The sequence below is a fragment of the Euphorbia lathyris genome, chromosome 3 (assembly GCF_963576675.1).
Source record: "Euphorbia lathyris chromosome 3, ddEupLath1.1, whole genome shotgun sequence".
Taxonomy (NCBI): domain Eukaryota; kingdom Viridiplantae; phylum Streptophyta; class Magnoliopsida; order Malpighiales; family Euphorbiaceae; genus Euphorbia; species Euphorbia lathyris.
In genome coordinates this window covers 63,231,682-63,255,263 of record NC_088912.1, presented here as the reverse complement: position 1 = coordinate 63,255,263, position 23,582 = coordinate 63,231,682, and the positions used below count along the sequence as shown (strand labels likewise).

Below are 23,582 nucleotides of genomic sequence, written 5' to 3'. Positions count from 1 at the left end.
GCTCGACTCGTATAAAATCGAACCAAATGCGAAAACTCGAATTATAGCCATGCTTACTAAATGTGAATTGGCGTGGAGGGCATCGTTACTCCTTATCAGTGGTATTTATTAAAAGTAGTGGAAGCATTGTTTTCAGTCTAGCCGGCCGTGATTTGATTTGTTAATTACATGCCTAGTGGTATTGGTTTATGACTATGACACCAAAATTAAACAATTAATTCATATTCTAATTATATTCTGGAATGACCATATTTTAATAATTATTTTTATAGAGTGAAAGCGTGTATTATTTCGTACTCATATTCTCACCTCTTTCATTCATTCATTCATTTCCTAATAATAAAAAATATCCATACTTATAATACCATCTAACTTTAACTAAGCTTTTTCCTCAAAACAAACTTTAACAGGTTTTTATATAAAATAAAATAATTGTTTTATCAGAAAACATAAAAATAAAACAAGTAGCAGGTAGTAGTAATAGAAGAAGGCTTAATATGACTCACTACACTTTATCCTCTTTAAATTGATAGAGTATTTTATCAGCTCGTAAACTTATTTAAAGTAATCTATTGATAATTTGATTTATTTGAAATTGACATAGTAGCTCATTGAAATATTTGCTTAAATTGACAGACATTTCAATTTGTCAAAATCCTCTCTTATCCTTCCACGGAATTCAGGAGGTTAATTAATCATATAACAAGTTTAGGACTAATAAAACAGCATGTAAGCTGAAAGAGTCAATCGGTTTTTTTAGTCAACTGCGGAAAGCTCCTATGGGGTGTTTGGTATTCTATTGGATAGGGATAAGGATAAATGGTTGGGATAAGGATAAAAATATGATAGTCCAAAATTATTATTCAATAGGGATAAGGATACAATAATACATTTTACTATTTTAACATTATTTAAACTACATAACATTAATTTGAGGGATAAAATAGACTTTTCCATCCTATTAAAATAGTAGGAGCTTATCCCATCTCCTTATCTCGTGTTTTTTATCCCTATCCCACCTCATCTATCCCTTCTAACAAACACCCCGCTAGTGTATTAAGATTTTTTTTTTTTTTTGTCAACCACATGTATCCTCATTAAAATAATTTTGATCCGCATTTAGTGATACTTAAGATTTCTCACTCTTTCTTATGGATATATTCAGAGGAAATTGAATCGTAAAATCACTTTCACAAACTCAACCTAATCTACAACCCGTAAATTGTGTGAAGTTGTATCAAGACTAGAAAGAAATTCAAAAAATTGAAAGCATGTTGAAAATTTCGTAGTGAACAAGGAGATAAAACAAATTTGGCCTGCCGGCATTCAATCCTACAAAACTAAAAAATAATTTGTGGGTAGTATATACAGTCACATTTTCTTTTTAAAAGATTGATGATTCCATGATAGTTATTCTCAACATCGTATATATATGGTTAAATGTATTTATCAAGCATATAGAATACAATAAAAATGAGAATGAGAATGGGAATGGGAATTTTAGTCCCTTTGTTTGTACTAGTCCAAGTATCAGCATTGCAGAGTTGCCAACGTGAATGTGGGAACGTAGAAATCCAGTATCCATTTGGAATCGGATCAAATTGTTCTTTGAACGAATGGTTTAAGGTTAGCTGCGACAAAAGCAGCACCAACAGAAGCAGACCTCTTCTCTCTGTAATCAACCTTGAAATCATGCGTATCAGCTACGGAAACAGCAAGATCCGAGTTAAGACTCCAATTATATCCTCTAACTGTCTCGGAATTCACCCCGGACGGCCTGTCAATCTCACACAAACCTCTTTCACTATTGCATCATCCAATAAATTCACAGTTGTGGGGTGCAATAGTCGGGCTTTGCTAACTTCAGCAGAGCCTGATATTGTAGGGTGCGCACCAACATGCGACAAGAATCTTAGGCCGGAGGGACGAGATCCTCCTTGCTCCGGTAACATATGCTGCCAAACTTCAATTCCTCATTTTCTTCAAGTATTTAAACCCAGGTTTGATGATGATGATCAGAAGCAAGATGAGAGTTGCAAGCTTGCTTTTATATCAGACAAGAAGTGGTTGGGGAGTAACGTGACAAGTACTTCTTCTATCGTTGGAAAATGGAAATATGTTCCAATGAGTTTGGATTGGAAGATCGATGCTTCATTGTCTAATATTGGAATTAATAAGAAAACAACAAGAGTTGGTGATATAAGATACTATAATGGCTATAATTTCCCTTATCCAAACAACACTCGCTTGTTGTGCAGACAAGGCTACGCTGGAAATCCTTATCTCTTTCATGGCTGCAAAGGTACCACTTTTATAAATTCAAATTCTATCTTATTTGATGTTGTTAGCCGATGGAGCAATGGTTAATTGGGTACATTTTGTAGATGTTGATGAATGCATGAACCCTAAAATACGAAGTCTATGCAGTGGAACATGCGTGAATACTCTAGGCTCATACACATGCCAACCCAGCAAATCTTGGATTATCATTTCAGGTAACAAAAGATTATGCATATAAACATAAAGATTATGCATATATAATTATTAGATCCTTGATTGTTTGTGCAGCTTTGAGCGTGGGTTTTGGAGCATTGAGCATGGTAATTATTGCATGGTGGTTGCGCAGATTTATCAAGAAAAGAAAAATCATCCAACAGAAGAAGAAATTCTTCAAGAAGAATGGAGGTTTATTGTTGCAACAGCATTTATGCTCAGATGAAAAAATCAAAATATTCACTTCAAAGGAATTACAGAGAGCAACAGATCATTTTAATGACAATAGAATCATTGGTCAAGGAGGCCAAGGCACTGTTTACAAAGGAATGTTGGCCGATGGAAGAATCGTTGCAGTCAAAAAATCCATCAAGCTAGATGAACCAAAACTCAATCAATTCATTAACGAGGTTGTAATTCTTTCACAAATTAGACACAGAAACATTGTAAAGCTACTCGGTTGCTGCTTGGAAACACAGGTTCCTATACTCGTCTATGAGTTCATTCCCAATGGAACCCTTTACGACTTTCTCCATTACCAAACTCAAGACTTCCAACTATCTTGGAAACCGCGGCTGGACATTGCAATACAAGTTTCGGGGGCCCTTTCCTACTTGCATTCAGCTGCATCTATTCCGATTTATCACCGAGACATTAAGTCCAGAAACATACTATTGGATGAAAAATACAGAGCAAAAGTATCAGATTTTGGTGTTTCTAGGCTCATTTCTATTGATCAGACACATTTGATGACTGATGTACAAGGCACTTTTGGATACCTAGATCCTGAATATTTTCAATCTAACAGGTTTACAGAGAAAAGCGATGTTTATAGCTTCGGAGTTGTTCTTGTTGAGCTTTTGACTGGACAAGAACCGATATCTACTTCGAAATCGGGAGGATGTACTGGTTTAGCAGCAAGTTTCATTGTTTCAATGGAACAAGGGAAACTCGATCACCTACTTGATCCTCGAATTATTGGCAACAGTTGTAAAGATGTAGAACAAGTTAAAGCAGTTGCTAATCTTGCAATAAGATGTTTGAACTTGAATGGGAAGCTACGACCAACAATGAAGGAAGTGACTGTGGAGTTGGAAGGGCTTCGATTGTCTGATAAACAAAATAATCAAGAAATTAATGAACCCAACATTTGGGATTTTGACTTCATTAGTTTCTCAAGCTCTTTGGGATTTTGATTTTTTACTTCAATAGTTTCTCTACCTCTGATGATGATACTGTCAAAAAAAATTGTTGGTTATTGTATTTCAGCTTGATTTTGTATAAACAAGGACGGATTTAGAGGAGTGGGGAAAATTTTCAATTAAACACTCATACATGTGTACAGAGGAAAAGTACAAATCATTTCGGATCCCCCAACTTTTTTTCAATTTTGTACTAAAAATTTGGTTATAATAAATTTTGTTTCTGTCTATTTATGCCCTTATAATTTATTTTATTTACAGCTTTTTTTCTTGCATCTATTAAATCAAGGATTCAATGTCCACTGTAATAAAAATCCAGATACTTAATCTGTATTATTACCAAAATTCAAATGCTTAATACAACAAAATAAAAATTCTAAAACACAAAAGAAAAAATGAGAACAAAAATCAATAGCTTAATAACAGTTTTTGTCAATAAAAAAAAAAAGAAAGAAAAAAATAGTTTACTCACATGAAAAAAAGGCACCTACAATTGATTTTAACACTGTGAGTAATGTGATTTAACATTCCCCTTGTAGAATGGATACAAATCATGTATACAGTAAAAATATCAACCTTAACCATTCACTCAAAATGATAAAGGGTCAGGAAAGCACTACCAGCCCGTTTGCTCAAAACTTCATTTTCCCTCGGACTGAAGACTTTGCCATCTCTAAGCGACATATAGCTTTCTGTTTCCCTTGTAATCCAGAACATGATCCAGTTTCCCCCAAAGTAATGGCAAAGTACAGATAGATAGTGCATAAGAAAACCAAAAGAACCAACGCTGTTAAGAGGAAGCGATGCCTTTGAACGAGTACTGACCAACTACCCAACTCATCTCGAGGGAATGGTTTGCGGAATGATGGTGACCTCCGATGAGGAGAAGGTAAGTCAAGAACCATGCTGTTAAACTGAACCACCTAGGCTGACCTGAAAAGTTAAGCCATTTTGTGTTCATGATGACAAATTAAATAACACTCTTAAAACAAATTTTAAAGGGAAAAAATACCAATCAGCCATACAAGGTTACTGTTATTTGTTAAATGCAAGTGATGCAAGCTTGTTTATCTCATGGAAATACTGAAAACTTAATCACAGCATCTACAAGTGATTTTCACTAAAACAAGCCAGTAAACCAACCACTTGATTTTCAAACCGTGAGAACAAAGACAGAATTGAAAACAAACACTTTATGAAAGCATCAGCCACATAACTGCAATATAAATGAAATCATATAACCAAAAGTGCTAAACAATTATTCTCACAAGCTACTAGCAAGAGTTAAAAAAGACATACATCATCATTCATGGTAATGAGAGATGCCACATAAAACAAGGACTAATCTCCTAAAAGTTAAAGCACATGAAAAGTGAGAATACAATGAAACTTAAGTTAATTTAGCTGTTACGATTTATAATCTAACTACATAGACAAGAAGAAAAAGGAAAGGAGCCCTCATCAAGACATTCCTGGTAAATGCTTCAACCGAAACAAGTTGCTTATGCAGGGACCCCTTAAGAATCTTCAAAGATGAACTACTGAAATACAAAGGTCAATGTGAAGAACCACTAAGGTCAATGTAAAGAACCAAAATTGATCAATCGTCAATGTTGAGTAACTTTCAAAGAGTAGAACATAAAAACAAGTGCATATACTAGCCAAAAGCTGAATGAGGTACAGATATTCAGGTCATGTATCAAATGGTAACCATTGACTTAATTTCAAGAGTTCTGAAGCTGATATGTACCATAAAAGGGAAGCAAAAAAGGAGAGGGTGCTGGAAAGAGCATAAAACTCATAGTAATAAATTCGTTTCCAATGTTTCACTTTCAATCTAATCAATGTTCATGAATCTCTTAAAGATCTTGAACAGATAACCCAGAGAATATGGATAACTTAGGTAATTACAAGACGAATAATTTAGAATACAACTTATGGCCCAGGAAAAAACAATTTTTGACTTTGGGGGTTTGGGATTTTCAACTTCCTTCTCTTATATTTGATCTATTTAAAGTTGAAGTCTTTGCTTTCCTTCAAAAATAAGGATAGCAGTAAATTCCTGATGCATCTCAACAGTAAGGAACATATTAAAAGAAAAGATCAACTCAATCACAGGTATGATTAACACAAGATTTAAACGTTTGACAAACAAATACAAAACAGAATACACTCTGACCCCTTTTACTAGGAAAAAGGTTCAAAACTGAAGTTCCAATTGTTCGAGCTGTAGAAAGGAAATAAAAGACATAGGGGTAATTTTACTAGACCAAATCACATACATGTCCATGCATCATTCTGAAACCACGAAAATTAACATTGATCCCTCTAATTCCGCATTCTGCCAAATCCAACAACATTATCCTATGGTATGAAACTCACTGGACAAAGGAATCCAAAAACCAAAATAATTAGCTTCCTGGGTTCTTAAATAATGGCCAAAAAGCTAAGATGTTGACCTTTCAGCTTACCCATTTCCTGATTTTAGATCCATTTAGTCTCCCAAGTACACACAACAAAATCTTCGATTCCACTAAAAAATCTAACAAGAACGCATCAAACACCTCCATAATCAAAACCCAAAATGAAAATAAGCATCATATGGACATCAACATCAAGACACATAAAGAATAACCGGATTAATCTCAGATCTGAAGAAAAAATGAGAGACTTACAGCGAGAGAAAGGACAGAAGGTAATTTCTGGAATAATAAACCTTCTATCTCAATGAAGATTTCTCCGTATGCATCGGCTTTGAAATGAAAGTGACGGCGAGGCAAATCATACACGCTAATACAACAGCTCGACAAACAGAAAACGGGAAAAGTATTGAGAAATCGAGATTAGCAAAACACTAAAAATGTCAAAGATGAAAAGAAAAGAAAAGAAAAAGAAGAGAAAAGAATGCTTGAGACGGAGAGTTATCGAAGTATCAACGTGATTGGAGGAGATAATTGAACATTTATCGGAGTTTTTATTTGACCTCTGGAAGCATCAAACGCCGTCGAATTTTAGGATCGGAAAAGGCTAAGTTCGCGTAATTTTATGCACTTCACATATAGGAATATGCCTATTTTCATCTAAAGATTATATTACGAGTTAAGGTGAAAAAAAAAATATACCTTACAAATGAACAATTTTATATTTAACGTTTAAAATAATACAATTGTATCCGGTTAAAAGTAATTTTATATAATTTGATCAATAATTTATCAAAATCTTTTGTTACCATTTGTCATGGGGCCGATTCGAAGGTCTATCCAATGCCCCGTGTGGTGCCGAGGTTTCCCCGAGTCTCGGTCAGCCAACACCATCTGAAGGGGTCTATCCCTTTTTAACCGTAGGCATCTTGTCAATTCATATATCCGTAATTCGTCTCGGAGGGGTTTATCGTGGTTAAACCTCGATATATACATATAACTCGCATTATGGGCCCACCCAAAGTGTCCGTCGGGAATCCACCCGAACGGAGACATCTGTCTCCCTTCCCGAAGGTCGGATGCCCGACTCTCCTAGTCCCTAGTGGACTAGGATGGATCACTTAAACCAGTCCCGACAACTGGCCCAGGGGTTGGCGGAGATCCGACGCCTGAGACCTTGTCCCCCCTATAGTGTTTCTTACGCCGAGTCCACGCCCACTGCCAGTGGACACTCATATGTTCCATTCACCACTCGCCGATATTTTCCCCCAGTCGACATAGTCGACGGGTCCGTCCTTCCCGCCGCTGCCGCAACTCCTCACTGATGGCTTGGTCTTCCACAATTCTGCCACCAACCTTTCCCGATGCCTTTCTTGCAACAATGTCAACGCCTTGGACCAAGCCACGGGCTGAGATTTGCCTACGGCCAAATCTCTGCCTGTGACATTCTCCCCCACTTGGATTATCAACGTCCTCGTTGATGGATTTGAAAGGAGAACTTCACTTCACCCAGAACAACAACTAAGCCACTCCTAACTTAGAACTCAGCTTGATACTGCAGAAAAAACCGATCTGATTTCAACTACCATCCCGCATCTTGCCAAATCTTCAACTGAAAAAGAACTCTACCCGCTGCACTTGAAAGATTTCACTTCCGCAATAACAGCAAAAGAAAATTTATCGAAGTTTGAAAAATGTGAAAAATTTCTTCTACTGTTCCTAATATCCTTTATCAGAGTATTTCATATCTTATACGATTATATACTTATATTCATGATCCATATAAGGATTATACTTATATTAATGGCCCTTACGGGTCCATTCCCCCTCCCCCACTTGGGGTATCGTTGTCCCCATCGATAGGGGAGAAAGGGGCTTGGAACACCGATGACAAACCCGAATACCAACACTACTGAGTTCACACTCCTTGCTGTATCCTTAGATATTTGCAAGGCTCAGTGAATGCAGATCTATGGTATCCCAACACTACTGAGTTCACACTCCTTGGATACACTGATGCTAACTATGGACGAGACAAGCTGGAACGAAAAAGTACCTCAGGAGGATGTCACTTTCTCGGGAACAGTCTTATGTCTTGGTTCAGCAAGAAGCAGTCATTAGTAGCCTTGTCAACCACTGAAGCTGGGTACATTGCTCCTAGAAGTTGTGTTGCTCAAGTCCTCTGGATTAAGCAACAACTGGATGACTATGGAGTAAAGACAAAAACCATTAAGGTCAAGTGTGACAACAAGAGCGCTATTGACCTGTCCAAAAATCCAATTCAACACAGCAGGATGAAGCATGTCAGCATAAGACATCACTTCATCAGAGATCATGTACTCAAGGGTGAGATCAAGCTGACCTACATTCCAATTGATGATCAGCTCACTGGTATCTTCACGAAGCCACTGGCTCGTGAGCAATTCTGCGTGTTGAGAGAAGCAATAGGTATGTTCAATCATCTCCAATAACTCTAAGTATAAACTGTGCTGAGTAATAAACTATCTTGCATGCTGTGCATTAATACTGAGTAGATAACCTATCCTCTAGGGTTAGCATGCTTACTAGGATGACATCATCATCATAACTCTAGATACCATGCGTCGTAAATAGCATTAATGTCAGAATTAAGGCCTCTGAGTGGTTCAAATTCTGACCGTTGAACTCTGACCTCTCACCTTCCTCATTTCCGGCTATAAATAGAGAGAAAATCCTTCCCATTTCTCCTTACGCTTGAAAATTTTCTCATTCTCTCTTTCTCTCTCAACTCTCATCGCTTTTCTGGAAAACTGCAAGAACACCAAGAACACTATGTCTTCTCATAATGAAGAAACTTCATCTAGTGGCTCTGAGTTCTATGAGGGTAGAGCCTCTGACATCAACCCCTCATCTCTTGAGGAAGAACAAGTTGATTATGGATCCTCTCCTGAACCACAAACGAACCCCGGACATAACGAACAACTTGGAACTGAAACCCAGGACATTAACCAACCAGAAACACAGCAAACTGGTGATGCTGAGCATGAGCCTGGAGCTCAAACTGAGTAAACTCAGCACCACACTAAGCAGCCTGCTGAGTCATCTCAACCTAAACCGAAAAAGGCTAGAAAAGAACCCAGACAATGAACGTTCTATACTGCGTATGAAAGTCTGAAGAAAATCGATGAACCACAAATCCACATCTCTAGATTTTTCTCCCCAGACTTTATAAACTTAGCTCAGCCTTTCTTCAAGTGGATAGCTGACCTAAACTGGGAAACTCTCTTTGGTCTTCCTGGAATCACCTATCCAGCTCTTGTCGAGGAATTTTATAGAAACTTAATGTTGCTGATGACAACTGCGACTTTATGGTCAGCACCGTTAAGGGCACTAAGCTCACTATCACGCCTAAATATCTAGCTGACCTATTGAAGCTAAAGGAGGAAGGAACTGAGCTCTGCAAGGTTGGAGATGAGAAAGATGTAGATTATGACAAGGAGTATTACAAGCCCAAGGGCTTCACTAGTGAAGTCTCAGAAACCTCCCTCTCTCAACCTCAGCGCCAAGCCCACTACATGATCACAAATTACCTCTTCCCAAAACTCAACTCCACCACCTCTGCCTCAAACTTCGAGCAGTGCATAATCTGGCACATGCTGGAGAAGAAGCCGTTGAACATGCCAGTCTTCCTGGTCGGTGCGTTCCAACGCAGTACAGTGAAGCTCAGACTGGGTTCACTGATCACAGCTATTCTTGAGGACCACAAGATAAATCTTGAAAAAGAAGATGCTGAGGTTGGAACGGAGATCACAACTGAGTGTCTCCAAACTCTGGCACACAGCAGACCACAAGTGCCTAAGGGCAAGAAGACTGAGGCCACTGAGGGCACTGAAGCTGCCAAGCCCATCAAGGGAAAGAAACGCAAGGCTGAAGAGCCCAAATCTCCTGAGCCCAAGTCCCCCAAGGACGTCACTAAAATGGTCAGAGTCACCAAAACGACTTTGAGCCCACGGCTGCTAAGACGCCATAAAAATGAGCTTCTACTGATGAACCTTTAGAGGATGAGCAGCCTCTAAAGAAGAAACCGACTATAAGGGTCAAGGCATTGACACCTCATTCGCTGGCTGTTGCTGTACCTGAGGATTCTCACTTCCTCAAATCACAAGGGATGGCTACGGAGGTCACTCCCATTTCCACATCTGCTCTGGGTCAACAAGCCCCTGCTGTACACTCCATTCCATCCACCACTGATCAGCATGATGAACCAATCCACACCGAGGAGGAACCTGCTCAACAAAACCAATCTCCTCCTCCTCAATCATCAGCTTCTATCCCTTCTTCCTCTTCAAAACACAAACACCATCAGTCAAGCCGAGAAAAGAGGTACAAAAAGAAGAGCAACAAACCCAAAGTTCACTTCGTTGATGAGGAAACGAATGCTGACATCACCTCTATTGACCCATCCACCATCATTTGGAATTTTAGATCTCTTTATTTCTTACGCTGTTTAATACTTAGAAGTGATAAAGCTCACTCAAATCAATTTCACAATTCGGGATTACTATAATTCTCTGGCACGTCCGCATTTTTCATAAAAAGTCAAAGAGTAATTTACCATTGTTTTTGTTTCAAATATGAGAAATATAAATCTTAATTTTTTTGGACGTCGAATTGACGTTTCTATCTTACTTGCAGATTTGCTCTGTTGGGCTGTGGCCCAACGTTTTAGCGGCCAAATCTATAATTTATGGTGCAGCGCTATTCTTCATATGGTTTGGGTTATCTGGCGGATCCGCAACGATGCCACTTTCTCGGATACGACTCCTTGCATTCATTCGGCTTTGCGCCTGTTGTGGTTGCAAATTCGTCGGACGGATCTCATATCGTCTGGCACTGTCTGGAACTCCACGGTGGAGCTGCAGGTTTTAGAGACTCTTAATATATTGCCTCGTCGTACATCAGCTCCTCGAATTCTGCCTATTCATTGGTCTGCGCCTCCGCGTGGTTGGATTAAGGCCAATTCTGATGCATCGGTTACCCTAGTGAATTCTAGCTGCGGGGGTGTTTTCACAAATCATTCTGGCCACGCGGTTGGCTCTTTTGCTTTCCTTTCATCTTGGCGTTTGGTGCATGTTGCGGAGCTTTATGCTGTCCTTTACGCGATCCGCGCGGCTTTCAACCTAGGTTGGCGACGCCTTTGGTTGGAGAGTGATTCCAGGTACATGGTTGCTCTTCTTCGTGACACGGGTATCACGGTTCCTCGAGAATTACGTTAGGATTGGATTGAGTGTCGACATATGATTTCTAGAATGCATTTTGTGGTTTCGCACGTCTATCGTGAAGGGAATCAGGTTGTTGACGCCTTGACAAACTTTGGTAGGAATAGTTCTGGTGCTATGTGGTGGGACTCTTTTCAGATTTTTTGTTCTAGTTTTCTTTGGGACAATTTTAACGGCCGAGCCATGTATCGGCTCGCTTAGTTTGTTGGTTGTTTCTTTCACTCTATTGACTTTTTGTGACTTTTTTTTATCTTTTAATACATTCGGGTTTGGGTTTGGAGGTTTAGGTGATGCCAATCTTTTTGGGATTTCTGGGTCTTCTTCCTTTGTCCCCCATTTTCAATCAAAAAAAAAAATCTTAATTTTCTTTTATAATTTTTTTGGCATAATACATCAAGAGCTCCCTCGACTTCTCCTAAAAGGTTGATTGATCCCCTAAATTTATAAAGTGTCTATATAGTCCATTGAACTTGCTTAAAATAATCTATTTGCCATTTGGATTTGTTTAAAGTGATATATTGACTCTCTGAACTTGCTTACAATGAACCATTTGGTCTATGAACTTGTTTAAAGTGATATACATTTCAATTTGTTTAAACTTGTAAAAAAATTCAAAACTTAAAAAATAAAGGTCTAATTCGTGATTCTAAATCTTTAAAGCAAATTAACTTTCTAGTTTTATATCTTTATGGCATTTTTATAGATTTAGGGACTTAATCATGATACTTTAAATAAATTTATAGGATTAGTGAGATACTATATAAGTTCAGGAACCCATTAAGCTTTTTGAACAAATTCAAACAACAACTAGTATATTAAGCCTAATTTTTTTTAGTGATTGCATCAGTGACGGAACCAGGACCTCGGATGACCCGGGGTTCAAACATATCAGTAAAAAAAAATTAAAACGGCAAAAAAAATATCGAAATTAACCGTGCGTTTGACGGTAAATTTAGCCTCCAATGCATTAAAACTATAAAAATGTTATCATTTTTTTAGAAACTAGCATTGAACTAATAAAAAATTAAACATGTTTATTTTGTTTAATGGTAAAGACATAATAAAAATGAATATTAAGTATGTTTACTTTGTTTTATAATGGGAAAGACAAATTAAAAATAAATTCAAAAGTGTTATCAAAATAAAAATAAAGAGTCCATTTAAATTAATTAATATTGGTAACATGTTTTTATAATTATTGAAAAATAAAATTAAAATAAATAAATAAAATTTAAAAGGAATTGAGGTTGTACTGGGGGCAAGCCTTTACCGTTGCTTCAAGGCTCGCCCCTGGATTGCATGATGTATAAATATATATATATATATATATATTTATATAGTTTGTCCCGGACAGATACTTCTCCTAAAACTTTTTTTTTTTTTTGATAGTAGATACTTCTCCTAAAACTTGAACTAAAGATCAATCTTAATTGATAAAGAAAAAAGAATTATTTGACCGCGGCATTATCCTGATCGCACATATAATAGGCCCCACGAGCGAAATCGACGGCAGGAATCCACGAATTGCAAGAAAAAGCACGAGAATGGCATAGTCCCGCTTCGGGTTGGAATTGGACAAACAAAACAATAGGAGTCTTTCTTGACTGGGAAAGCAAACTCCTCCAACCTCCACTTTTCCTTTATCAAATCTCTTCTTGAATATTGAGGAATTTCCTCTCTTTCTGCGATCAAACTTCTTACTCTTTTCTCCGCTTTCTAATCTACCAGGTATGCTCCATTTTTTACAATTTATCCTCCTACACAAGGTTTTCATGATGATAATCCTTTCATCGATGATGGAGAATCTTAATTCGTGTTATTTTATGCTTATTCAATCGAAATTTGTAATTAATTGTCTAATAGTTTGGGTTGGTTTTGCGATCAGCTACGAACCGCTATATTGGTCTCTCTTTTTTTAATCGATTAAGCTAAATATTCAACTAGGGTTTTGATTTGAATCACGATAGCGAAGGTGTTGATTATAGTCATGTTCTGTATGTAGATTGGAAATTTGTTTCATTGATAACCAAAGAAGATGTGGGCGGCTTCTTGCCTTGCGTCCTGCTGTGCAGCATGCGCCTGTGATGCCTGCCGCACAGTGGTGTCAGGTATAAGCAGGCGGTCTGCCAGGATTGCGTACTGTGGTCTCTTTGCTCTGTCTCTTATTGTTTCCTGGATCCTTCGTGAAGTTGCTGCTCCTCTCATGGAGAAGCTTCCTTGTAAGTGTTTTCTATCATTAACAATAGTTTGTATTTGTATGTTCTGTTCTGTTATTTTGATTTGATTGGTTGTTTACTGTATTGAACAATTGATTGATCCTAATGGCATGCAATTAGGAATTAGATGAAGTTAAAGTAGCCAATCAGTTCTGACACTCATTCGAGAAATTCTAAGATCGTTGTAAAAGAAAAAGATGATTCTAAGTTTTATGATGTTGCATTTCAATGCAGGGATCAATCACTTCCAGAAAACACCAGATAGGGAGTGGTTTGAAACTGATGCAGTACTGCGTGTTAGCTTGGGGAATTTCTTGTTCTTCTCTATTTTGGCAATTTTAATGGTTGGTGTAAAGACTCAGAAGGATCCTCGTGATGGATTGCATCATGGTGGATGGATGATGAAAATTATCTGCTGGTTCATTTTGGTGATCTTTATGTTTTTCCTTCCAAATGAGATTGTCAGCTTCTATGGTAATCGTTTTTTCTCCATCTTGATACCATTCACATGGGCTATTTGATTTTTTTTATCATTTCATTATTCTATCTGCTTCTTTGCTGCATATCAATCAAAATTGGTCTACTTAATAGTTAACTTTTGTGCATACAGAGTCTGTATCCACATTTGGCGCAGGAATGTTCCTTCTTGTTCAAGTTGTGCTTCTGTTAGATTTTGTTCATGGATGGAATGACAAATGGGTTGGATATGATGAACAATTTTGGTTAGTTGACCATTCAAACCTGTCTTCTTTTTCCATTTGACTGATGCATTATATATATATATATATATATATATATATATATATATTCTCTCTTGAGATCTAACCAATGTGAGTTACGATTTATTCATACAGGTATGTTGCTCTTTTTGTTGTTTCACTTGTTTGTTATCTGGCAACATTTGTCTTTTCCGGATTTCTCTTCCATTGGTTCACACCATCTGGACAAGACTGTGGGCTAAACACATTCTTCATCATTATGACGCTGATTTTTGTGTTTATTTTTGCGATTGTTGCACTGCACCCTGCTGTAAGTTTGTACTTTTGCATTCTAGCATATTAAATAATTAAAATTTAAATTGTCAATATTCCTTATCTTTATACAGGGTAAATTACACCCATGGCTACTCAACTTTGTCCTTACTAACATTACGGCCACTCAACTTCAAAGTCTAACATAAAAGTCACCAAACTTTGCATTTATTAACATAAATAAAATCACTCAACTTTGCCTTTACTAACATTATGGCCATCACTTGTAAAAGTAAACGATCTCAAAATGGAAAATCCAAGAATTTAAGTTGTTTAGAACCATATTTACTATGTAACCACGTTTTTTAAAATTCCAAATCACAATTTTCGGAGCTTTTTCTCTTTACACAATGATTTTCTCTCTCCTAACTAAACCACACCTAAATGACCTCAAAATAAAAAAAAGTTCAAGAATTAAAGTTGCTTAGAATATCATTTCCATCAGCTCTACAGTTGGGGATTACCCGATATTGGAGTGGTTAAAGTTGAATGACTCTTACGTTAGTAATTGCGAAGTTGAGTGCTTTTATGTTAGGCTTTCAAGTTGCTTGGCCACAATGTTAGAAAGAACAAAGTTGAGTGCCGTAGGTGTAATTTACCCTATTTATATATATGGAATGGGTGTATCCATAAGCAGAGAATGGTTATTTGTGGCCCATTTGTTCGTAGCTTGTAATATTTATTTCATACTGAGGCACTATTCCACATCTGCAAAAGCAGTAGGCTAAAGTTCGTTCTTCAGTAGAAAATGCTTTGGAAACTAAGTATTGCTTAATGTATATTTCATTGATGACCATTAAGAGCGTTGATGGCTTTTATTAATATTACAATATGATACTTAATGATTTCTTTGACACAACCACACGCATCATGATCTTCCCAACGGGCATCATGGGTTGATCAGAAATACAATTTCATTATACAGATAGTTTTCTTACAAATTCATGTCTCCTTAATGACGACTATGAGGACCTCCAAGGGCTGTATAATAAATCACACTTATCTCTTACACCATATTTAGAATTTGAGTTTATCATGTTGATGACAGTAATTTTCATTGTGATGTTATGATGCATTTGTTTTCTTTTATTTTCCCTTGTACAAGTTCTACAGTTTCTATTCCATGATTCTCTCCATCTCTACTATAAGAAAAAGTGCATAATAGTGCATCTTTTATTTCTGTGTATGATAAATTTTGTGATTTTGTATCCCATTATTAATCTATAGAAGGCTGTAATCAGGTGAGTGGAAGCATTCTGCCAGCTTCTGTCATTTCCTTCTACTGCATGTACCTATGTTACAGCGGACTTTCTAGTGAACCAAGAGAATATGAATGCAATGGTCTGCACAAACATTCACAAGCTGTTTCCACCGGTAGCCTTTCCATTGGCCTGATTACAACTGTTCTGTCTGTTGTATATTCTGCCGTACGAGCTGGTTCCTCTACAACACTTTTGTCCCCACCAAGCTCACCCCGTGCAGGTAAAATCTTGGGAAGAAGATGGATGAATATCCAAAAAAATTATATGCGACCCATTTCCATGATATGCTGCAAAAATACGTACAAATTTGTTTAACTAAAATCTTGTTGGCCTTGCTCACAATATCTGCTAACAAGATTATGGAGATCTAAGAGTAACATTTTAAACAAGATGAAGAATTTAAATTGCGGAAAAAGCAACAGATGACTATGTGGTTCTTTTGACGTGAATTTTCTATTATGAGTTAATCAAAACTTCATACACGTTTATAACTTTTATTTATTGGTGGACGTGTAGGGAAACCCTTACTGCCATTGGAAAACAAGACAGAGGCGGACCATGAAGAGGAGAAAGCTAAGCCAGTCACATATTCATATGCCTTCTTCCACATAATATTTTCTCTTGCTAGTATGTATTCAGCAATGCTTTTGACTGGGTGGTCGACCTCGGTTGGGGAGAGTGGAAAGTTGGTCGATGTGGGGTGGCCTTCCGTGTGGGTTCGTATTGTTACTGGCTGGGCAACTGCAGCTCTCTACCTTTGGTCTCTGGTTGCACCTATTTTCTTTCCAGAGAGGGAATTCTGATCCAGAGTTTTCTCTGGGGATAAAGTTGTTGCAGGTTTTCCAACTTACTATGTATATGTGATGTAATGAAAATTTCTCCTTGGATGCTTCTCTCTAAGATGTACTGTCTGTGAGACATTGTAATATATTACTTAGCCCCTCGGGAATTGGAGTGGTAAAAAAATTGTGTTAGCTCTCTCTTTAAGTTTTTTTTTTTTTTTTGCATGGGATGTATAATTATAATATGGTCACAACAAGATTTTTCACATAGCAAAAATTGGGAACCAAAATAAATCAAATGGAAACTATCCGAACTGCCTGTTAATCGGAAAAAAAAATCATAATTTGGTCCTTGTATTTGTTTAAAATTCTTCAATAAGTTCCTTTACTTTGATTTGGATTTACCTATTTCATTTATTGGGTAATTCAGCCATGAGTAAAATTTTATAAATGAAGCAGGAATTAGATATCATAGTAGAGGGCTTATGGAAGAAATTTAGTCAAGTACATAGAACTGAAATATAGCTTTTGCAGCTGTTAATATATTGAGAGAGAGCAAGAAAAATGATCTGACTCCACCATAAAAAGAAAATTGGATGATCATGTCCTGTTCTTTTAAATATCTGAAGCTACATCCCTTAGCCAAATCATTCCCATAAGGTTGTTTGATCTATCTATGGTGCTGCAATTTGGTGGCAGTTTGTTTTCCACATGGTTGTTTGGAAGCATCAGCATTTAAATATCACCAAAAATCACGACAGGAGCAATATCCATCCTTGAAATGGTGAAATCTAAAGCAATCTCTGACAACAATTTTCATGTCAACTACTTTGGCTATAAACTTAATCACATTATGGCAGTCACCACATATTCTCAAATTCTTGAACACCCGAATCGATGATTTCCCACTCGAATTTAGTATCCCAAAAGCAACTGCCAGCCTTTCACTATGGTTACAGAGACTTTCTTCTCCTTCCTGTCTGTCTACATTCTGCAGAACAAAATCAGTGTTGGGCTGATATCCGGCTGATCTCATTTTCTCTTCCATAACATTCAAAAACTCATACATCTCATCACTCTGTTTATTACTCTTCTCTCCAGCAGCAAATGAATATGTTCTATTTTTCACTTGTACCCAACTTCGCCCTGGTGTCTTTGTAATTCCTTTGTCTTTCATCACTTTTCTAGTTTCAGAAGCTTCAACCCACATTTTAGCACTAACCAAAATGTTGAAGTATAAAGCATAGTTCCCAGAGTTGTCCGGTTCAATCTCAAACAGCCGACTTGCTGCTATTTTCCCTAACTCCACGTTCTTGTACACTCTACAACCACCAAGCAATGCACCCCAGGCAGCTGCACTTGGTTCTATAGGCATTTTTTGTATGAACTCATATGCCTGTATCAGTCTACCAGCTCGGCTTAGTACATCAACCATGCATGAGTAATGATCTCTGTCAGGCCTAATTGAATGTTCACAACTCATGGAATTGAAAATGTGAATGCCTTGATCAACCAGCTGAGAATGGCTACAGCCAGATAAGACACCGATGAATGTAACAGAATTGGGCTTAACCCCGCTGTGTAACATTTGGTGGAAGAGCGTCAATGCTTCTTCTCCATTTCCGTGCATTGAATTAGCAAAGATCATGGTGTTCCAAGTAACCATATCCTTTTTTGGCATTGAATAGAAGACTGCTCTTGCAAGTTCCAATTCACCACACTTAGCATACAGCAAAAGGAGAGCTGTTGCAATTGTTATGTCCTCAACAAACCAATGCCTAAGCGCATAACCATGGATCTGTTTGCCACAGTTTATGCTTTCCATATTTGTACAAGCAGGTAAGGCACTAACAATTGTGATTTGATTGGGTTTGAAGCCTGAATTCTTCATTTTATGGAACATAGTCAATGCCAGTTCGTTTCGGGCGTTGTGCACACAACCACTGATTACAGCATTCCATGAAGCATGATTGAATTGGATACCGTTTCTCCTCATTTGATAAAACAAAGCAAGAGCTTCATCACATTCCTTATTCAAGAAGTGTGCAGTTAATATTGCATTCCACGATACAATGTCTCGGCTATGCCTAGGCAGGCTATCGAATACAAGCCTAGCTTGTTTAAGGCTTAAACAAGTAGCATACATATTTACAAGTGCGCTATTCACAAATACATTTCCTTCAATTGCGTTCCTCAAACTGAACCCATGAATTTCTCTTCCACATTTCAAATCCTTCAAAATTCCACAAGCAGGTAAAGTCGAAGACAATGTCAATGAGTTAGGCCTCACCCCATTCAAACTCATATCCCTCACAGCCAATAGACCTTCTCTAGACATACCACAACTGACATAACAAGAAGCCATTGAAGTCCAAGAAACCACATCTTTAACCACCATATCATCAAAAACACGTCTTGCTCCATCAATAAACTTACATTTTCCATACATATCAATCAAAGCATTACCCAACAAAAGATGTTTATTGAACCCAAATCGAATCGCATCACTATGTATTTCCTTGGCTTGGGAAAGATCAGCAGATACAGCACACGCCTTAGCTAATGATAGTAAAACCAATTCATCTGGATGTATTTTGCGTGCCAGCAATGTTCTGTAAATTTCTAGGGCTTCCTTAGGGAAGCCATGCTGAACGTGAGTTGAAATGAAAATGGTCCATGAACGCAGGTCTGGTTCGGGAATTTTATCGAACAAATAGCGCGCACGTTGTAAGTCACCGGAGTGCAAACATGTTTTGATCAGTGCGAGGGTCCGGTGAAGTGGGCGATATGTGTTTGGCCTTGATATCATGTGATTTTTGAGGATAAATCACTATAGAATATGACTCTTTGCCAGGTAGAGCACATCAACTCTTCAATAAGCATAGAGTGCACCATATGTCTCATATCCCATACTGTTGTGTCACTTAAATAATCTATTTATAATATTACTTTCTGCTACACAAACCATTTCTTCGTAAGGTGTCTTCTATGTTTTTACTTTGTTTTTTCTAATATTGGATGAACTTACTTTGTGAAAGTTCATCACCATCCAATGATAGAAAAAATAAAGTAATGCTTACTTTGTTATTACTTTATCAAAAGCAAAGTAAGTATAGCCTAATCCTCTTCGTAATATTACTTTTTGCCTATTTAGATTTTTTTTATGACCTCTATATATATATATATATATATATATATATATATATAGGGGTGAGATCCAGTGTGACAAGGGGTTAAGGTGTGACAATGAGCTTATTGTGTGACATAACAAAACTACGTAGTTTTGATGATAATTGAAAAGGGCAAGGTGGTAAATTTGTAAATAAAAGGAAAGAGATGATAGAGAAAATTGTTTTATTTCTTTTCTTTAAAATACATTTTCCCGACATCTCTAACATCGTTTTTCAAAAATTTTTATACTATTAGACTCGTCTAAATTAGACGGTCATTTTAAGATCCCTGAAGCTCAAGTAAAAAAAATTCCGGTGAACGGAATCCATGTGGACGTTTTCCGGTGAGAAAAAAGTGCCCAAAAAATTCTCAAAACAATCCAGAAAAGGTAAAACATTATTCTAAGAAACTTTAATTCTTGGGTCGAAATGGGATTTCTTACGGTTTAGTCCCAATAAATTTTTTTTCTTAATTTTATCCATTTTACATGCTTCAACAATTTGTTGGGTCAAAAGTGTAAGGAATCTCACTTTGAGCCAAGAATTAAAGTTTCTTAAAATGATGTTTTAAATGTTTTGGAATTTTTTAATAATTTTCTGGGCACGTTTTTTTGTCCTACCTACATTGTTCCAAATCAGTGTATCATTTGTTCCAACATAATACTTATATTGTTCCAACAGAAAATTGTTTTATTTCTTTTCTTTGAAATACATTTTTCCCATATTTCTAACCTCGTTTTTCAAAAAAATTTATACTATTAGACTCGTCTAAATTAGACGGTCATTTTAAGATCCCTGAAGTTCAAGCAAAAAAAATTCCCGCGAACGGAATCCGGGTGGACGTTTTCTGACGAGAATAAAAGTGCCCAGAAAATTCTCAAAAAATTTCAGAAAATGTAAAACATTATTCTAAGAAATTTTCATTCTTGGGTCGAAGCGGGATTTCTTACGGTTTAATCCCAATAAAACTTGTTCCTTAATTTTATCCATTTTACATGCTTCAACAATTTATTGGGTCAAAACTATAAGGAATCTCGCTTTGAGCCAAGAATTAAAGTTTCTTAAAATAATGTTTTACATGTTTTGAAATTTTTTGATAATTTTCTAGGCACGTTTTCTGTCCTACTTACATTATTCCAAATCAGTGTACCATTTGTTCCAACATAATACTTATATTATTCCAACAGAAAAATGTTTTATTTCTTTTCTTTATAATACATTTTTCCGATATTTCTAACCTTGTTTTTCGAAAAATTTTATACTATTAGACTCGTCTAAATTAGACGGTCATTTTAAGATCCCTGAAGCTCAAGTAAAAAAAATTCGGGTGAACGGAATCCGGGTGGGCGTTTTCTGGCGAGAAAAAAGTATCCAGAAAATTCTCAAAAAATTCCAAAAAATGTAACAAAAATTATTCTAAGAACCTTTAATTCTTGGGACGAAGCAAGATTTCTTACGGTTTTGACCCAATAAATTATTGAAAGATGTAAAATGGATAAAATTAAGGAAAAAGTTTTATTGGGACTAAACCGTAAGAAATTCTACTTCGACTCAAGAATTAAAGTTTCTCCAAATAATGTTTTACATTTTCTGGAATTGTTTGAGAATTTTCTGGGCAATTTCAGGTTTTTTTTTATCGGAAAACGCCTATCTAATCGCCAGATTCCGTTGATTTGGGACTAAACCGTAAGGAATCTCATTTTGAGTCAAGAATTAAAGTTTCTCAGAATAATGTTTTACATTTTTTAGAATTATTTGAGAATTTTCTGGACATTTTTTCTCACAGAAAAATAGATCGCCGGATTCCATTCACCGGAAATTTTTTTACCCGAGCTTCTGGGATCTTAAAATGACCGTCTAATTAAGACGAGTCCAACGGTATAAAATTTTTTGAAAAACATGGTTGGAAAAGTTGGAAAAATGCATTTTAAAGAAAAAAAAAATAAAACAATTTTCTCTTTACTTTTATTTATAAATTTGCCACATCCTTTTGATTAATTACAAAATTGGTCCTTGTCACACAATAAGACTTGTCGCACCATAAGCAATGTGTCACACCTGATTTCTCCTATATATATATATATATATAACACTTAGAAATTTATTACTCTTTTTTCTTTCTCTCTTCCGTTTTACTTTGCATTTTTCGTAAAATACGAAACCTGCGAAGATAATACTGTTGGAATTCAGTGTCCTAAATACAATTATTTTGGATATTAATATTAATGAATAAATTGTTTATTTGGTCATTTCTTTAATCAGATATATAGCATTAATATGTAACTATATATAAAGGCACAAATCTTTCGCAAAGGAAGTAATCCTAAGTTTATTCAAGTAGTTATAAAGTGTTCATACAAGCATGAAGTGAGACTATACTTTATAATAGACTGATAGACTTAAAGTAAACCCAAGTCAAGTAATATGTTATAGGGATTGGCATATTGCTGTTGAGACTTACATGTAACAGTGTTTTCTGTCGAGACAGAAAGCTGATCTCACAAGCTTTAGATATTCTGATATCTAGACAGTTACATGGATCTGATGAAGGAGTTCATTAGGATTGGGACCCGACTTGAGATAACAGAATGGAGTGATTTATCTAATGTGTCAACTGTTTATCTCATCGGTATTAGTAGGTATAACTAATTCTCAGACTCAAACATTCATTAATTAGTAATTCTGGATTGCGGAGTCTGATACTTTGATTCTGTGCGAGCACGATCCAATATGTGAGAGCCTAGGGTGTGTGAGAGCAGGGTTGGGTATCATGCGAAGTAATTACAGAATGGTTAATGTCAGATTGAGCATTCGTCACTCCCGATAAATGGGAGATATATCCAAAGGGCCGCTTGTGGTGAATTGACTGAAATCCTTGCAAGGTGATACAGTTAAGAGTAGAAATAAACATTTCACTTAACTTATCTTTCAGAGTGAATTCAACCTGTACAAGTAAAACCGGACTCTTCGTTATATGTAACCTTGACACGTTCCATGGTTATAAGGAATTGACCGAAAGGATATAGTTGATGAAGGATCGTATTATACTGTACCTAATACAGAAATGTTAATGTTAGTTATCAACCTGACTTCTTAATTGCTCTGGGAGAATATCATAGGTTCTGCTAGTAACAGCTCTCGACGGTATTCCGTTATATATATGTTGGAATTAATCGTGATGAATAATTTCAAATGATATATACGGCTAGTGGCACTACAACAAATGAGCACTTGTGCCACGAATCATGCCACGAGAATGTAAAATCCGTGGCATATTTTTAGTTAGCCACGGGAAAAATGGATTCCACCATAAACTTTTGATCACTTGATGTATTTATGCCACGGTTAAGTTTATTCCGTGGCAAACATATACTTGTGCCACGAATCTTGCCACGGTATTTTTTTTTGTGGCTGAACTTGTTTATGCCACGAAAAAAGTATAAGCGTGGCATAAACTTACTAATGCCACGAGTAATTTATTTGGTGGCAAACAATAATTTATTATGTAGCAAAATTTTCACTTACTATTCTCACTATTTTATTTAACAATAATATTAATAATACATTTAATTCTCACTATTAACTTTAAATAATTACCCTAAAAAATTTGGAGTACCGTCAAATTGTCCTTCCCCCAATTGTTAAGTTACCGCCCTCTTCACCAAATAATCCCTCCAAAAAGTTTTCCCAATTTGAAAATCAAATTTCAAAAGCTTAGACAAAACCCTTATTCCAAAAAGCTCAAGGC

General features: G+C 36.5%; 4 protein-coding genes across 4 annotated transcripts; 2 read left to right on the top strand and 2 right to left on the bottom strand.

The window, feature by feature from the left end:
- The first annotated feature begins 1,473 nt into the window (after nucleotides 1–1,473).
- LOC136222700 (wall-associated receptor kinase-like 8) lies at nucleotides 1,474–13,183 on the top strand. Its single transcript, XM_066010431.1, has 6 exons — nucleotides 1,474–2,302; nucleotides 2,385–2,495; nucleotides 2,569–3,598; nucleotides 9,840–10,074; nucleotides 10,164–10,477; nucleotides 13,102–13,183. Exons 1-6 carry the CDS (start codon nucleotides 1,474–1,476, stop codon nucleotides 13,181–13,183), a joined length of 2,601 nt encoding a protein of 866 aa, XP_065866503.1.
- LOC136223419 (uncharacterized) lies at nucleotides 4,095–6,731 on the bottom strand. Its single transcript, XM_066011385.1, has 2 exons — nucleotides 6,371–6,731; nucleotides 4,095–4,628 (listed from the first exon to the last, which is right to left on the bottom strand). The coding sequence occupies exon 2, from the start codon at nucleotides 4,598–4,600 to the stop codon at nucleotides 4,328–4,330; it is 273 nt and encodes a 90-aa protein (XP_065867457.1). The 5' UTR covers nucleotides 4,601–4,628; nucleotides 6,371–6,731; the 3' UTR covers nucleotides 4,095–4,327.
- Nucleotides 12,899–16,856, top strand: LOC136222238 (uncharacterized). Its single transcript, XM_066009790.1, has 7 exons — nucleotides 12,899–13,101; nucleotides 13,376–13,592; nucleotides 13,824–14,063; nucleotides 14,200–14,311; nucleotides 14,444–14,618; nucleotides 15,862–16,102; nucleotides 16,399–16,856. The coding sequence occupies exons 2-7, from the start codon at nucleotides 13,409–13,411 to the stop codon at nucleotides 16,683–16,685; spliced, it is 1,239 nt and encodes a 412-aa protein (XP_065865862.1). The 5' UTR covers nucleotides 12,899–13,101; nucleotides 13,376–13,408; the 3' UTR covers nucleotides 16,686–16,856.
- A 317-nt stretch (nucleotides 16,857–17,173) lies between these two features.
- LOC136221990 (pentatricopeptide repeat-containing protein At1g20230-like) lies at nucleotides 17,174–19,553 on the bottom strand. The gene has a single exon (XM_066009464.1). The coding sequence runs from the start codon at nucleotides 19,471–19,473 to the stop codon at nucleotides 17,407–17,409; it is 2,067 nt and encodes a 688-aa protein (XP_065865536.1). The 5' UTR covers nucleotides 19,474–19,553; the 3' UTR covers nucleotides 17,174–17,406.
- Nucleotides 19,554–23,582: the final 4,029 nt, after the last annotated feature.

Bases quoted from the DNA above. Each gene is read 5' to 3' on its own strand.
- LOC136222238 (XM_066009790.1), top strand. From the start codon at position 13,409: ATGTGGGCGGCTTCTTGCCTTGCGTCCTGCTGTGCAGCATGCGCCTGT. The intron at 13,593-13,823 runs GTAAGTGTTTTC...ATTTCAATGCAG, and splicing joins TCTCATGGAGAAGCTTCCTT to GGATCAATCACTTCCAGAAA. The intron at 14,312-14,443 runs GTTAGTTGACCA...TTATTCATACAG, and splicing joins GGATATGATGAACAATTTTG to GTATGTTGCTCTTTTTGTTG.
- LOC136223419 (XM_066011385.1), bottom strand. From the start codon at position 4,600: ATGGTTCTTGACTTACCTTCTCCTCATCGGAGGTCACCATCATTCCGC.
- LOC136222700 (XM_066010431.1), top strand. From the start codon at position 1,474: ATGAGAATGAGAATGGGAATGGGAATTTTAGTCCCTTTGTTTGTACTA. The intron at 3,599-9,839 runs ATTGTCTGATAA...TTCACTGATCAC, and splicing joins GTGGAGTTGGAAGGGCTTCG to AGCTATTCTTGAGGACCACA. The intron at 10,478-13,101 runs GTACAAAAAGAA...CTAATCTACCAG, and splicing joins CAGTCAAGCCGAGAAAAGAG to GTATGCTCCATTTTTTACAA.
- LOC136221990 (XM_066009464.1), bottom strand. From the start codon at position 19,473: ATGATATCAAGGCCAAACACATATCGCCCACTTCACCGGACCCTCGCA.